Genomic DNA, 18269 nt, shown 5'->3' with positions numbered 1-18269 from the left:
CACCCAAATCTCATTTGCCCATGTCAACTGGTTTCAGGTCATCTATCCATGGGTACAAAAATGTCACCCAAATCTCATTTGCCCATGTCAATTGGTTTCAGGTCATCTATCCATGGGTACAAAAATGTCACCCAAATCTCATTTGCCCATGTCAATTGGTTTCAGGTCATCTATCCATGGGTACAAAAAAGTCACCCAAATCTCATTTGCCCATGTCAACTGGTTTCATGTCATCTATCCATGGGTACAAAAATGTCACCCAAATCTCATTTGCCCATGTCCATTGGTTTCATGCCATCTATCCATGGGTACAAAATTGTCACCCATCTCATTTGCCCATGTCAATTGGTTTCATGTCATCTATCCATGGGTACAAAAATGTCACCCAAATCTCATTTGCCCATGTCAATTGGTTTCAGGTCATCTATCCATGGGTACAAAAATGTCACCCAAATCTCCTTTGCCCATGTCAATTGGTTTCATGTCATCTATCCATGGGTACAAAAATGTCACCCAAATCTCATTTGCCCATGTCAATTGGTTTCAGGTCATTTATCCATGGGTACAAAAATGTCACCCAAATCTCATTTGCCCATGTCAATTGGTTTCAGGTCATCTATCCATGGGTACAAAAATGTCACCCAAATCTCATTTGCCCATGTCAATTGGTTTCAGGTCATCTATCCATGGGTACAAAAATGTCACCCAAATCTCATTTGCCCATGTCAATTGGTTTCATGTCATCTATTCATGGGTATAAAAATGTCACCCAAATCTCATCTGCCCATGTCAATTGGTTTCTGCACAATCCTGAAAATGAGATTTCCAGGATGGATGGATGGATGGTTTGAGAGACCACTGAAAACCCCCTTTTGCAAAGCAATTGTGACTAAAAAGTAGAATATAATTTGATTATTGTAAAATTTTACTGAAAAGTTAATTTATCTAGTTTTCTCTAAGTGCCATACCTCTAAAGAGTAAGTAATAGTCCCTCCCAATCCATTGTCAGGATCTGAGGCTTTTACTGTTAGCACCACAGTCCCCACACTGGCGTTCTGCAATGATAACAAAACATACAATGGTAACAGTCCCCATGCTGGTATGCTGAAAGAACAACAAAACAGACAATAATAACACAAATGGTGCTCTGCAGGGATGACAAAACAGACAATGATAACAGTTCCCATGCTGGCATGCTGCGGGGATAACAAAACAGACAATTATAACAGTCCCCACACTGGCACTCTGTAAGGATAACAAAACTGACAATGATAACATTCCCCACATTGGCACCCTGCAGGATAACAAAAGATACAATGATAACAGTCTCCACAATGCCACACTGCAGAGATCCCCTCATTGGCACTCTGCAGGGATAACAAAAGAGACAATGATAACAGTCCTGATACTGGCAGACTACAGGGATAACAAAACAAACAATGATAACAATCCCTATGCTGGCACATTGCATCAATAGCAAAATAGGCAATGACAACAGTCCCCATGCTGGAACTCAGCATGGATAACAAAACAGACAATGATAATAGTCTCCATACTGGCACACTGTTGAGATAACAAAACAGATAATGATAACAGTCCCACACTGGCACACTGTAGGGATTAAAAAAAAGACAATGACAACAGAAAATTCTATACAAAACACTGAATCATAAAACATCAAACCATAAAATCACTGCTCTGATAGCAACAGATGCTACAATAATCATTTTCAGTGAAATGTACTCCTGAATAAGTCAAAGTGACTTTAAAATCAACAAGTCAAAGTGGCTTTACAGCCAATTAATCAAAGTGGCTTTATACTCACTCAGTAAGTCAATGGGCTTTACAGTCATTAAGTCAAAGTGGCTTTGCAGTCAATTAGTCAAAGTGGCTTCACAGTCAATTAGTCAAAGTGGCTTTACAGTCAATAATTCAAAGTGGCTTTGCAGTCAATTAGTCAAAGTGGCTTCACAGTCAATTAGTCAAAGTGGCTTTACAGTCAATAATTCAAAGTTGCTGTACAGTCAGTAAGTCAAAGTGGCTTAATAATCATTGAATAAGAGATAAGGGTATTAACTCAGATGGATATACCGACTCGTACCTCCATGACTGAACTCTTGTATCTTGGGTTGTTAAATGTTGGGTCTTCATCATTGACATCACTGATAAATAAGGTGATGACAACAGGAATCTGAAAAAAGGATAATCATTATTAATGTGAAAAGAAAGATGCTACAGTGGGTTTTAAACATACTAGTGATGTTATTACCATATTTTGTTTGTTCATATCACAAGAGACGAGTCTTGAAGTCCAAATTTTCACAAGTTCCAAGTTCATTTTGAAATGTATACATAAATCCATTATGTCATTCATGACAAACTTTCATCTGGGTTATGGTGGGATAGTAGAGTTTGGAAAATACTTTTTGAAACTCCACCTGCCTATGTGCAAACAGCCTTGCAGCTACATTTAGTGAATATTTCCTTCACCTTTGTACCAATAACATTCAGTTTGATAAAAATCTTCAAATAATTTTCCCACTGATGTATTCCCTGGGTCTAACATTGGTTAGAGGTAAAGTAAGAATAACCTATTCATCGAAAATGATACAACTTAGTTACTTAATATTATCTCACCTCACAAAAAATACAACTTAGTTACTTAATATTATCTCACCTCACAAAAAATACAACTTAGTTACTTAATATTATCTCACATCACAAAAAATACAACTTAGTTACTTAATATTGTCTCACCTCACAAAAATTGCCTGAAACCTGCACAGTCTTATTTCAACTATTTCACTTGCATTCATGTTTATAACCTTGTTTACCATCTAAGTTTCAAAACTGTTGCTAGACTTCCCCCATGTCTGATCCTGTTATACTGGAAGCTTTACTTCCTAATGATTCCTAATTCCCTTGTTTTCTGTAAGCTGATTGCTATATGTGTAGGACATGTATCACATGAACCACTTTGGACAGACTTAAAAGCTGCACCACTGGTCCATTTGGTTAACTTGCTTGCTAAAAACAAATCTTTCTTCACCAAGCAGCCCTAGCCCTAGGACAGTTCAGTACAACTAACTTTCATTATTTCCCAAGTTTTAGGCATAGACGCAAAAATGTAGGGAGGTTCTGATTCTCTTCAATAGGATTCAGTAAGTCAAATTATTTAGTACCCTTCAAACTTAACATATTTTAGGGGGGACCATTTTCCCAATCTCTCACATGTACCCAATGTCTTATATGCATATACTTCATATTTAATATAGTTATGGGGACCCTTTCCAATGTCTCATACCCTTTAAATTTAACATAGTTAAGAGGGACCCTTTTCCAATGTCTCATATAATAATAATAATAATAATGAGGACTTTGTATAGCACCTAATCTTTAGAAGCTCTAAGCGCTTTACAACATTAGACAACACCTATAAGATAAAAAAAAAAAAACAACATAATGATATTATTACAAAATCAAACACCATGAAATTAGAAAACATAAAAAAACATGCTGAAAATATTTAACGTAGGAAACATTATTAGGTCTTTAAGTTTGTTCTTGCAGTTGAAATAAGTGAGTTTTGAGAGCACTCTTGAATGTCATCACTGTGTCTTTGTGTCTAAGTTCAGTGGGCAATTCATTCCATGTTACTGGGCCCTGGTATGCAAAAGAACGCTGTCCATATGAATTTGTTTTCATAGTGGGAATAATGAGTATATGATTGTCAGAAGAGGAGCGTAAGTATCTTGCTGGTGTGTACACATGGGTGAGGTCGGATAGGTATGTTGGACTAGAGTCTGACAGTGAAACGTAGCACAGAGAACAAATTTTTTGTCTGATTCTGGATCGAATGGATAGTCAGTGTAAGGTACAGAGCAGCGGGAAGGCGTGCTCTGATCGTGGTACTCTAAGTATGATCCGAGCAGCTGTGTTTTGAACTTTTTGAAGTTCCTGGAGCAGATATTGAGATGAACCAGACAGAACTGAGTTACAATAGTCCAGTCTTGAAAGTACTAATGAACACACAAGTGTTTTAGTGGCATCAACTGAAAGATATTTGCGAATTGAGCTGATATGTCTCAGCTCAAGATATGCAGCCTTGCATATGTTCATGACATGTTGGTGCAATGTGAGAGTACTGTCCAGAGTAACACCTAGGTTTTATACTGATTGTGTGAATTTAATGTTGGTGTTGCTATGTTGATATTAATTGTTTGAGGTAAAGGATGTGAATGTGAAAGTCTTTGTGTTGTGATCAGAATGGCCTCAGTTCTATTATCATTCTTCTGCAGCTTGTTACATGTCATCCATGATTTCACATCAGAAATGCACCTCTCTACACCTTGGATGGTAGCATCAACTTCAGTTGGGTGGCTAGATTTGTATATTTGGGTGTCATCAGCGTACAATTGGTGAGACACTGGATGATGATCTATGACACTTGAGAGCGGCTGAGTGTATAGAATAAAGAGAACAGGTCCAAGAACAGACCCCTGTGGAACACCACAACAAAGATCAACTGGGCTGGAGTGTATTCCATTTGCAGATACAATTTGTGTCCTGTTGACTAAGTAGGACTTTAACCACAGTAAGGCTGTATCATGAATGCCAAATACATGCTGGAGACGGTGAAGTAATATATCGTAGTCTATTGTGTCAAATGCTGCTGACAAATCAAGGAGGGTGAGGACTAATCTTTCCACTATCCAAAGCAGAATGTCATTACCTACTTTTAGAAGAGTAGTTTCAGTACTGTGGCAAGGGCGATATGCAGATTGTACATTGATAAAAAGACTGTTTGAATTCAGATGAGATACAAGCTGGGATAGCACAACCTTTTCTAAGATTTTTGATTTGCATACCTTTCAAATTTAACATAGAGTAGAGGGACCCTTTTCCAATTTCTCATACCCTTCAAATTTAACATAGTTTAGAAGGACCCTTTTCCAATGTCTCATACCCTTCAAATTTAACACAGAGTAGAGGGACCCTTTTCCAATGTCTCACACCCTTCAAATTTAACATAGATAACCTTTTACCAATGTCGCATATATGCATACCCTTCAAATTTAACTTAGTTTAGGGGCTTAGTGGATTCTGCAACACATATCCATACCTTTCAAATTTAACTTAGTTTAGGGGGACCCTTTCCAATGTCTCATACCCTTCAAATTTAACATAGTTTAGGAGGACCCTTTTCCAATGTGTCATAAATGCAGACCCTTCAAATTTAACATAATTTAGGGGTTTACTGGATTTAGCAACATATATACATACCTGCAAATTTAACTTAGTTAAGGGGTTTACTTAATTTTGCAACATATATCCATACCCTTCAAATTTAACATAAGTTTAGAAAGACCCTTTTCCAACAAGGAGTTACTGGAAAGAATAGCTGCGTCATCATCTATGAAGGAGCAAGAATGATGGTGAGAAACAGTGTTGAATTTACAGTGGGATTTGAAATCCATGCTGGCATTCATCAAGAATCATGCCGGAGTCCATTACTGTTCATAATTGTAATGGATGTCATCAGTGAAATTGCTATGCAAGAGGTATTACCTTGGGACATGCAGTATGCAGATGATCTGACTGTGGCAAAAGTTTCAGTGACAAACCTTCAGACAAGCAAAAGAGAAACCATTCTATACTCAAACACTACAGAACTCTTGGTAATCACTGACAGCAAATGAAATGTACTGAAGCAAGTGGAAGCCTTCAAGTATCAGGTATCTGGTAAAAGCTAAGGAAAGATGTAAGCTGGAGGTCAAGCAGAGGATCAAGGCAGCCTGGCAAAAGTGGATAGACTTAACTGCATCAGAAGAATTAGGAAGGCAGAAGTGTATGGACAATGGAGCCAAAGACAGCAGAAGAAAAGATGGATGGTACTGGTACAGAAGGATCTAAAGAAAATCAGACTCAATGCAAAAAATACTGTGACAGAGCTGAATGGAGAAGGAGAACCCATTTGGATGACCCATCTTGAGAGAGGGATTAACAGCCAGAGGAGAGAGAGAGAGAGGGATTTACTGGATTTTGCAATAAATATAGATACCCTTCACATTTACCACCATTTAGGGGTTTACTGGATTTTGCAATATATATCCATAACCTTCAAATTTAACATATTTTAGGGGAATTTACTGGGGTTTGGACTAGGGTTTAGGGGACTGAGAACTAGGTTAGGATTTAGGGGTTTATTAGGTTTTGGGTTAGGGTTTAGGAGTTTACTTAGGTTTTGGGTTAGGGTCTAGAGGTTTAATAGGTTGTGCAATATATCTCCATACCCTTAAAATTTAACATACTCTCAGGGCTTAATGGGTCTTGGGGACTGAATTTTGGGTTAGGGTTTAGGAGTTTACTAGGTTTTGGGTTAGGGTCTAGGGGTTTAATAGGTTGTGCAATATATCTCCATACCCTTAAAATTTAACATACTCTCAGGGCTTAATGGGTCTTGGGGACTGAATTTTGGGTTAGGGTTTAGGGATTTACTGAGTTCTGTAATATCTTGGGAGAGACAATACATAAGTATTGTTTCTCATTTTCTAGCAAGAATATATTTTGGACATAAACTCTGATTTCATTTATTTTATATTCACATTTTTTAAAACCTTCTAAATAACTATTAAATTAACCATGTCAGTTCTCTACATTTAACTCCACTGCTTGGAGATCTCTGTCTTATCTGAACTCAATGGCAGACATATGCCTCAATTTTGACGGAGACAGAAATAAACCCATCCTGCTACAGAGGTAAAAATAATATATGTGCATATCTCACACTCTGGGCACAGAAACAGAGGGACTGATGGATATAGATATGGTGGATATCACTACTTCCAGAGTACTTTATAAGGACAGCTTGCAGAAAATTGGTATATTTGACATAATGTCATTATTGCATACTTTTGGGTAAATTTAATGAGGTTTTAGCTCACCCTAATAAGCTCACATGGACAATAACCCATAATGTTAATGTATGTACTATAGAGTTCCCTCCCACTTCCAAGAGAGGAAGCTCTTCACTTGTGAAATTCATTCTCTCTCCCAATGAAGCCACATGTATACCATATGTAAGATTCATTTGTAAGACTGGTTGAACCCATAAAGTTGTAATAACTAGACAACAGGCAAGTGTGGTGGTAGTTATGAAGAAAAGCATTATACTGAAGGTTGATTTTAGCAGCCATTTCTCTCCCATGATACTGAAGGCTGATTTTAGCCTGCCATTTCTCGCCCATGATACTGAAAGTTGACTTCAGCAGCCATTTCTATCCCATGATCCTGATGGTTCATTTTAGCAGCCATTTTCTCCCATAAGGCAAATGCTAGGATCAAGATATGTGTGCTTAGAAATAAATTTAAAGTTCTGACAAAAAGATGGAAGTCCTTCATAGCAAGTTCTGGTATTACATAAAATATGGCAATTATGCCATGAATACCATTTAAATCTATTCATTACCTTGTAATTACATAAAAATAATCACTGCTTACACTCTCTTTGGAAAGTGGATATATACATATCAAACTAGAAATGTGTTCCAGGAACACACATGCCCCACCACAGTTCCTATGAACTGCTCTAACACTAAAACTTTAAAAAAGGAAAGATAAGAGTAACACTGTATGCTGAATCAATTGACAGATATGGATAACACCATATACCTAGCCATTGCACTGATAAGGATAACACTATATACTCAAGCAATGGACAGATAAAGGTAACACATTATGCCTAGCCATTGGATAGATAAGGATAATACCATATGCTCAAGCAATGGACAGATAAGGGTAACACATTATGCCCAAGCAATGGACAGATAAGGGTAGCACCATATGCCTAGCCATTACATATACCCAAGCAATGGAGATGAGGGTAACACCATATGCCCTAGCAATATCCAGATAATGGTAACACTATATGTCTAGCCAATGGACAAATAAGGATAACACCATATGCCCAAGCAATGGACAGATAAGGGCAACACAGTATGCCAAAGCAATGGACAGATAAGGTTAACACCATATGCCTAGCCATTGGACAGATAATGGTACCAACATATGCCCAACCCGTGACAGATAAGAATAAGAGCAAATAACTAGACAACCCAGCCACAGGAGAGATAAGTGTTAACACCATATGCTAGACTCTGTGACAGATAGGGGCAACACAATATGCCCAACCAATAGACAGATAAGGTAACACTATATCCAGCCATTGGACATATACAAAGGTAGCACCATATGTCCAAACATCAAACTGATGAGGGTAACACAATAGACCAAACTATCAGACAGAAAAGGGTAACACCATATGCTGAACTATTGTGAAAGATAAGAGCAATCATACATGCCCAACCACTGGCCAGATAACATGGACACCATATGCCCAACCACTGGCCAGATAACATGGACACCATATGCCCATCCATCAGACAGATATTTCAAATACCATATGCCCTGCCATTGGGCAGATAATTAAAATACTTAAGCCCAACCATCAGACAGATGATTCAGATATCATATGCCCAACTAGTAGAATGATAAGGGCAATACTATACACCCAACCACATTTGTGGTGGGCATATGACTAATAAAAAAGGTCATTCTTTGCAACTCTTCCTTTTTGACAATTTTACTTTTGATACAAGGGATAAAAACTGAATCATCTATGCAAGTAGAGATGATACTAGATCCAGAACTCTGGACCACATAAGTGTCAATACTTACATTGTTTCCACTCCCATCTGCTTTGTCCGACACTTGAAAATAAAACTTTCTTTCCCCATTTTGCTGAAATGATATGGTGACCAATCAGTATTGTTGGAACAAAAACAGGACAAAATTCCACAAATGATATCATACATGCACTTTCCTTCACTTCTCTACAAATATTTTACTTGTATGAATATGTTTATTTGCCAGTTCTGTAATTAACTGTAAAACGTTTAGCCAGGCCATCAGGTGTCATGTCAGGACTAATGATGATCCTGGCATGTGCTTCAGTTGTTGATTTTAATTCTATTTAACAAAATGCAATGAAATAGAGAAATATGTGGGATTTGCCATTTCCTTATTTATCTGCTATGATTTCTGTTCATGGATTGGAGTTCACGATGTCTCAAGCGATATAAATTTGTAAAGTGTCCTTTAGGTTTAGAATATTTACTCTAACAGTCATACAAAGAAATAAATGTCTTCAAATTGAAATAAAGCTTGCAAATTGATTTTGACAAAATACTCAGTCAAGTTGTTGGTGAAAGTTCAACTGTATGTTGGATACATGTAGTATAATGGATTTATTTTGTTCTATATTCTGGTACCTAAGCATATTAAAACTTCTTTCCAAAAACTGAAAACCAAAGAGTAATGACCTGAAAAGAAACATAATTTGAGTTTTTATATATATATTTTTCCCTCCACCCCAACCCAAGATGCAGTTTGTAGTAAGCATGTGACTTACAGTGAAGATCATTTCTGTTTATCAATAATCTGTACACTTCCTGAATACTAATAATCTGTACACTTCATGAATATTAATAATCTGTACACTTCATGTATATTAATCTGTAAACTATATGAATATTAATAATCTGTACACTTCATGAATATTAATCTGTGCACTATATGAATATTAATAATCTGTACACTTCGTGTATATTAATCTGTACACTATATGAATATTCATAATCTGTACACTTCATATATATGAATCTGTACACTATATGAATATTAATAATCTGTACACTTCATGTATATTAATCTGTACACTATATGAAAAATCACAATCTGTACACTTCATGAATATTAATATTCTGTACACTTCATGTATATTAATCTGTACATTATATAAATATTAATAATTTGTAAACTTCATGAATATTAATAATCTGTACACTTCATGTATATTAATCTGTACACAAAATGAATATTAATAATCTGTACACTTTATACAGTTAAAATTTATCGTCTAACTTCTGGTCCCTGTTTCTTTGTTTTTTGTTTGTTTCATCAAGTAATCAAGGATTGTACATGTTTGTTTCGTAAAAATTCATGAACCAAGAAGCAAGCACTATGTCAAATGCTGCTTGTAATGAGTGACATATTGTACTATTCATGAAGCATCTTAGATTGCATGTCATGTCTTAGATACAACAAACATGAGATTGAGATTCTACACATTAGATCAAACTAATACTTTGTGTTAATCATGCTGTTCGTAATGGAAGAATGATACATGTTGTGACAGTCTGACATTACAACACTGATATTATGACACTATAGTATGGCATTAATATGATAATATTATATGACATTATTGCACTATGATATTACACCATAAGAAGACATGATATTACAACAATGTGATACGACATTATGACAATATGACATGATACTATAGTATTACAACTATGACATAACATAAAAGTGAGATGACACTATGCGACTGTTACATAACATGGTATTATCACTCTGACATCACAATATAACATTGTGACATGACAATATGATCCTATTAATATCGCATGAAATTATGACACTGTGACATGATATTATGACAATATGACATGACATCATGCCTGTATGACATAACATTATCACAATAATAAATCTGAACCATGTGTGACAAATTTCTTTATTCCTCTTCACTGCAATGCTAATCATACTCAAAATAGAAAGTGCTAGGTCAAATGTGAGTAGTCACCTGAGTACAAGAAGTTGACATCTTGGTTGTTGCATGGATAAAAATTATTTTTTAAGGATGATTTTATCTGCTTGTATGAATTAACATCTAACAAATAATCTGAAATTATCAATTTGTAGCAAATGCTGATTTTAGACCTCCCTGGTGATTAAAACAAATACTGCACCTCACAACAAGGAACTGATAGACAATCAAACAGCTGATAGTTAAATTAGCTGAGAAAGATGTCAGTGATAAAAAAATATCTGAAGCATGCAAATTCTGTCACTTGACTATGATGCTGATGGAAAACATGTTTGCAATTATGAAATATGACTAAACTTTTAAGATTACAATTACAAAATATGACTAAACCTTTAAGATTACAATTATGAAATATGACTAAACCTTTAAGATTACAATTATGAAATATGACTAAACCTTTAAGGCTACAATCATAAAATATGACTAAACCTTTAAGATTACAATTATAAAGTATGACTAAACCTTTAAGATTACAATTATAAAGTATGACTAAACATTTAAGATTACAATTATAAAATATGACTAAACCTTTAAGACAGGTAGGTATAGTTACTACACAGTGTCAAAAGCAACAATTTCATTTCCATATCTTGCAGAGTGTTAAAGAAAATTTGCTGAAAATTGGTAAATAAAATTTACCAGTGAACTTGATCTTGGAAATAAAAACCTTGACTGTGATGCTTGAGATGCCATCAAAATGTGAAGCATAAGAGTACCATGGTTTATCCCTGTACCTCATACATGCCTTCCAAATGTGAAGTACAAGTGAACCATTGTTCATCCCTGTACCTGAAACATGCCATCAAAATGTGAAGTACAAGTGAACCATTGTTCATCCCTGTACCTGAAACATGCCATCAAAATGTGAAGTACAAGTGTACCATGGTTCATCCCTGTACCTGAAACATGCCATCAAAATGTGAAGCATAAGTGAACTATGGTTTATCCCTGTACATCATACATGCCATCTAAATATGAAGCGTAAGTGAACCATTGTTCATCCCTGTACCTGAAACACGCCATCAAAATGTGACGCATAAGTGAACCATACTGGTACATAAATGTGAAGCATAAGTGAACCATACTGGTACATCCTTGTACCTGAAACATGCCACTGAAATGTGAAACATAAGTGAACCATACTGGTACATCCCTGAACCTGAAACACACCATCAAAATGTGAAGCATAAGTGAACCATACTGGTACAGTGTGACCCTACTATAGCACGCTCTGTTATAATGCGAATTCGGATATAACACGGTCATGGCATGGCTCCCGAAATTTCATATACATGTATTTTCCTTGTGCACAGACAAAATTCTTAAACAGTACAAAAAAAAGTAAAAATTTGCTTATCATTTTGGGGAAGAGATCGCGTATGAATAATACAAGACGATTGTGGTTTGGCTCCTGAAATTTTATATGTATTTTTCTCATACACGAAAAAGTATTTTTTTTTCTTCTTCTTAAAAGTAAGAAGAAGAAAAAACGCATAAGAAGTGTATTCTAGGATCGCGTAGGTCTTCGACAATGTTGCAAAAGGTCTTCGACAATGTCGCAAACTTGGGATTATTTTACCTTATTGGCTGCAAAACATACTATGTGGCTTTTTTTAGTTGTTGGCGACATTGTTGGCTGTTTAAACTTTTTTATACAACCATTGGTTTGGAGTGCAGAAATTCAGAGGCCCCATGAAAGGAAGCCACAAACTGGACATAAAATGCACTGAAATTTATCTATTGTTACATAAACAAATTCTTTGTCCAGACTGACAAACCATCTAAACAGTGCATTGTTATATCATAATCCACTTATCCTGACATCTAGCATGAATTCTGTATGTTGTGAAATATTCGATATTTTTGTTGTTGACATTTCTGGTAACGGAGATCAACCGGACGAGGCATTGTCTCGTAATCTATCTTTCATCAGATTTTTGGCCGCTCACTAGTAATTAATATAGTTACAAAGACTGACATTTGTATGTGGATGGTAAGTAAAATTCCTCTTTGTTTCAGTCAGAATTAAATTTTTCAGAATGCTCACGTTTTCTGTAATAATCCCTGTCATCAGAACACCTGCATCTCTATCGTTTGTTGACCCTTTGTTAATTTTCAGATGCATGCGTGGAAGGCAGCATCACGCTGCTACCACAAATGTAAAAAAAAATATATATATAAAAAAATACATCTTATTTATTGGTTTATTCAGTAGGCATGGAGGGACAGTAACCAGAATAGTCTAAACAACAGCCAATTCCTTTTTAAAAATGAACCCAGATAAAATAGTTTGCTGAAAGTTCAAAGGAAACATATTATCTTTGAAGCACCGACAATTATGAAAATGTGTTCAGCAAATGGAAAAAATACCAGTCTCAATCACGCAGTACAATTATTTGATGTTGCCGCCACAATAAGAAATGGGAATTCGTTTGGTTCTCCAAAGCTGTCCTTTAGCGGTGACTTCAATAACACATGCACCCTTCATCAAATAAAGTCGATTACAATCTTTCAATAACAGCAAATAACTTTTCTTCAAAGGAAGTCAGTACCAAATTTAAATAAAAGTGATAGAATCTGATGGATTTTTGCATTTCCAACGTGACTGGAACACGTTAACTGTGCTGTGAAAGTTCCCTATTTGTAGGGAAAAAGTTTATGCCAACGACAGCTTAAAACACAAACTAACTTTTACCGACTTGGAATGTACTTTAAAGTAAATGTGCTTCGTCATTCGTTAGCGATTGTGCTATGTTTTTCCACTGAATTCAGACCAATATGACCTGTTACAAAATTAATGAATATTTTAAAGCTGTGTGTGCATATTTTCGATGGAATCACTCGTATTGTGGATTCAATGTATATGATGAGGTTTGCAGGTGAGTACATGGTGTTGATACTCTATTGATCCTATACGTTAGACATTTATATATAAACAGGATTCACGTATATGTACCAATTCATCGGTCTCGAAATATGGTAAACTATTATATTATGTCTTCTTTTTCACTACAGGTCTATTTCTCATTTAATATGCATCAATTCAAGTTGGTAACTGTGCCGACAAAGCAAGTATTTTACCGCCTGCATTTATTACCTACACCCTCCCCCCACAATCTTTTTGTGGGTGGGAGGTAAATTTTCTCCAGCTAACCGACTTGGTTGCATATAACACGGTTCGGTATATAACGCAGTTGGGTTTTATGGCTCCCAACTACCGTGTTATAGCGGGGTCACACTGTATATCTCTGTATCTGAAACATGCCATCAAAATGTGAAGTATAAGTGAACCATACTGGTACATCTTTGTACCTGAAACATGCCATCGAAATGTGAAGTATAAGTGAACTATACTGGTACATCCTTGTACCTGAAACATGCCACTGAAATGTGAAGTATAAGTGAACCATACTGGTACATCCTTGTACCTGAAACATGCCATCAAAATGTGAAGTATAAGTGAACTATACTGGTACATCCTTGTACCTGAAACATGCCATCAAAATGTGAAGTATAAGTGAACTATACTGGTACATCCTTGTACCTGAAACATGCCACTGAAATGTGAAGTATAAGTGAACCATACTGGTACATCCTTGTACCTGAAACATGCCACTGAAATGTGAAGTATAAGTGAACCATACTGGTACATCCTTGTACCTGAAACATGCCATCTAAATGTGAAGTATAAGTGAACTATACTGGTACATCCTTGTACCTGAAACATGCCACTGAAATGTGAAGTATAAGTGAACCATACTGGTACATCCTTGTACCTGAAACATGCCACTGAAATGTGAAGTATAAGTGAACTATACTGGTACATCTTTGTACCTGAAACATGCCATCGAAATGTGAAGTATAAGTGAACTATACTGGTACATCCTTGTACCTGAAACATGCCACTGAAATGTGAAGTATAAGTGAACCATACTGGTACATCCTTGTACCTGAAACATACCACTGAAATGTGAAGTATAAGTGAACCATACTGGTACATCTTTGTACCTGAAACATGCCATCGAAATGTGAAGTATAAGTGAACTATACTGGTACATCCTTGTACCTGAAACATGCCACTGAAATGTGAAGTATAAGTGAACCATACTGGTACATCCTTGTACCTGAAACATGCCACTGAAATGTGAAGCATAAGTGAACCATACTGGTACATCTTTGTACCTGAAACATGCCACTGAAATGTGAAGTATAAGTGAACTATACTGGTACATCCTTGTACCTGAAACATGCCACTGAAATGTGAAGTATAAGTGAACCATACTGGTACATCCTTGTACCTGAAACATGCCACTGAAATGTGAAGTATAAGTGAACTATACTGGTACATCCTTGTACCTGAAACATGCCACTGAAATGTGAAGTATAAGTGAACTATACTGGTACATCCTTGTACCTGAAACATGCCACTGAAATGTGAAGTATAAGTGAACTATACTGGTACATCCTTGTACCTGAAACATGCCATCAAAATGTGAAGCATAAGTGAACCATACTGGTACATCCCTGAACCTGAAACACACCATCAAAATGTGAAGCATAAGTGAACCATACTGGTACATCCTTGTACCTGAAACATGCCATCGAAATGTGAAGAATAAGTGAACCATACTGGTACATCCTTGTACCTGAAACATGCCACTGAAATGTGAAGTATAAGTGAACCATACTGGTACATCCTTGTACCTGAAACATGCCACTGAAATGTGAAGTATAAGTGAACCATACTGGTACATCCTTGTACCTGAAACATGCCACTGAAATGTGAAGTATAAGTGAACCATACTGGTACATCCTTGTACCTGAAACATGCCACTGAAATGTGAAGTATAAGTGAACCATACTGGTACATCCTTGTACCTGAAACATGCCATCAAAATGTGAAGCATAAGTGAACCATACTGGTACATCCTTGTACCTGAAACATGCCACTGAAATGTGAAGTATAAGTGAACTATACTGGTACATCCTTGTACCTGAAACATGCCACTGAAATGTGAAGTATAAGTGAACTATACTGGTACATCCTTGTACCTGAAACATGCCATCGAAATGTGAAGAATAAGTGAACCATATTGGTATATCCCTGTAAGTGAAACAACCTTTATGATATTCAACAGCATCAAAAGAAACTTTAAAATATGAAGCTGTGACATTGACCTTGACAATATGACATCAAACATGCAATTCAACTTCTTTAAGCATACCAATCTTCATCCCAAGCACCTTTTTAAGTTATAGTACAAAGGAGCATATGTGACTGAAACCTAGCTACTGAGGTGTGACCTTAACCTTGGTGGTAGGATCTCTGATGTAGTATGTAACACACTTTTTAACAATGATATAATGTTCTTCCAAATTGTATCCCTTCATACAAAATGGTTCGAAAATAACAGAATGGAAAGAAAAGTTAACAAAACAATTCAATATGCAGCAATGTGTTCCTGCCATGGTACATAACATACAAGGGCTCCAAGTGACCGAGTGGTCTAAAGCACTCTCCATTACGGATCACTGCCATCTCACCTCTGTCTGTGTGGGTTCGAGTATCGGATTCTGCTAATGTGGGTATGTGAGAAAGCTTGCCAGTAGCTTTTCATGGGTCGGTGGTTCTTTCCAGGATTTTCCCGGGTTCTTCCTCCACCATTAATACTGGATGCCATGTATAGCCTATCGTGTGCTGAAAAATGGCGTTAAACCCTACAACAACAACAACAACAACATAACATAAATTTTAAATATACATATATGAATATGAAGTTGGTGCATAATGTTCTGATGACAAATGGATGTAAAGTTGGTACATAACATACCTTCTAATCTCAAACAGCTCCAAAGATAGAATGTCCAAAGAAAGTGTGATGGAAAACATAAACCACTGAGCCCTGGCCTTGACTTTGAAGATAGGCCCCCAATAAGGTATGTAACACACCTTCTAATGATGTACATTTACACCAGTTTCGTAGTTTAATCTCAAATGGCCTTAAAGTTATAGACCAGAAGAGAAAGTCGGATAGATGGATGGACGGATGAACTGAAGCATGGATACTACGTCTCCCATTTGTTTTCAAAAGGTCACATACAATTTTAAAAAATATAGAAAATGAGTCTGTCAGTGTCCATGTTTCTGACAGTACTGTCAACAAAACACTAAAACTATACTAAACATATAGGACTCAGGATATGTTCTAGTAGGAAGCAAACTCGGATATTTCATTAGAATTGTGCATAATTAAATAATATTCATGGTTTAAAAAGAGACAAAACACAACAGTTGAAAACCAACATTCTAGAGTAATTTTCAGCATTGCTATGAACATTGTTCCAGGCTGTAAGACAGAAAGTTTATTCCTGGTGAAAACCTGATAAAGACTAATAAACTGAAGTGTTTAGATCTGTACAGTGCACATATACCATTCAATGGTGTTTTTGGCTATAGTCTGGAGCATAACCATCACGGTGTTGGAGATCTAACCCCAGTTGAAGGAAACATTGACAAGACTATCAACAGCTTTAATAAGAATATTGACCAGTTAATTACTGTAGAAGAATTTCCAATTGAAGAATTATCCTTCCAAGATGATTACTGTCTGCCCATGTTGATAGGTGTGTCCAGCCCATGTTGCTAGGTGTATCCAGCCCATGTTGATAGGTGTATGGGAAACTTGTAAAATGATGAATCCTTAACCTGGCCATTACAGAATCTAGACATCACTATGTAAACCACTGTATGTTATTGTTTTTGTGCGTTTAGTATTTTGGTGTTACAGATTCAGTACAGTGATGTCCAGTGTCCATATGTATGTTGTTCTGTTGTACGTATTGTGAGTTGTATGTGAGTTGCTTGCATTGCATGCATCTAACATGCAACCACCGATTACATTAACAAAAGTTCCCTGTTCCATTGTTCACTTCTTCCAACGACTCTCCAGGAGTCAACTTCAACATTTCTGGGTGCAATAAGTTACTCAATATTTTTGTAAATGGTATCGAAGAAAATAACTATAATACATTATAATACTACATACACTGCCAAGCTTTTAGTAATTACATTGTAGTTTTATAATAATTCTGGACCTTATCATTTTGTAAATTGTCTGTGTGCGATAGATTCATTTACTTTTAATTATTTATATATTTCATGTGTATATGTTGTAGGTCTTTTTCTCCTTCTGGTAATTCATTTAGTCATCATCATATCTGATTAAATTACAAGAACCCATGGAGGCGTAACTTTGTTGTTTCTCTCGTATACCCGCTAGATGTATTACAACTATTTTTGCCACTTAAGTGAAATCCAAGCCTGAAGAAAGACTAAATGAAATTAAATCTAGAACTGATTATCTCATGGCATTCCTGACATTTGTGTCTGTCTCAATCCTCATGCCCTACATGACTGAATCATATGATAATAATGAAGGGTTTAAGTATTGTATGTGTAAGTATAATTATCTTTCATATTTTTGTCATGAGACTTTAGAAATAGGAATGATGTTAGCTTTCCTTTTATGACATC

The 18269-nt window shown here is 36.1% G+C and overlaps 1 protein-coding gene across 1 annotated transcript in view; it reads right to left on the bottom strand.

Moving 5' to 3' along the window:
• Window positions 1–18269, bottom strand: part of LOC149806231 (cadherin-23-like) — a 317815-nt gene that overhangs the window by 180828 nt on the left and 118718 nt on the right. Inside the window, exons 5-7 of the mRNA XM_089935354.1 lie at window positions 8737–8799; window positions 2102–2191; window positions 969–1055 (exon numbers count right to left, since the gene is read on the bottom strand). Of these exons, the coding sequence (XP_089791480.1) occupies window positions 969–1055; window positions 2102–2191; window positions 8737–8799 (240 nt within the window). The remainder of the gene's footprint in view (window positions 1–968; window positions 1056–2101; window positions 2192–8736; window positions 8800–18269) is intronic.

The sequence above is a fragment of the Sinohyriopsis cumingii genome, chromosome 2 (genome assembly GCF_028554795.1).
Source record: "Sinohyriopsis cumingii isolate HCF-2022 chromosome 2, ASM2855479v2, whole genome shotgun sequence".
Taxonomy (NCBI): Eukaryota; Metazoa; Mollusca; class Bivalvia; order Unionida; family Unionidae; genus Sinohyriopsis; species Sinohyriopsis cumingii.
Note: the sequence above shows the minus strand (reverse complement) of the source record. Positions and strands in the feature narration are given on the sequence as shown.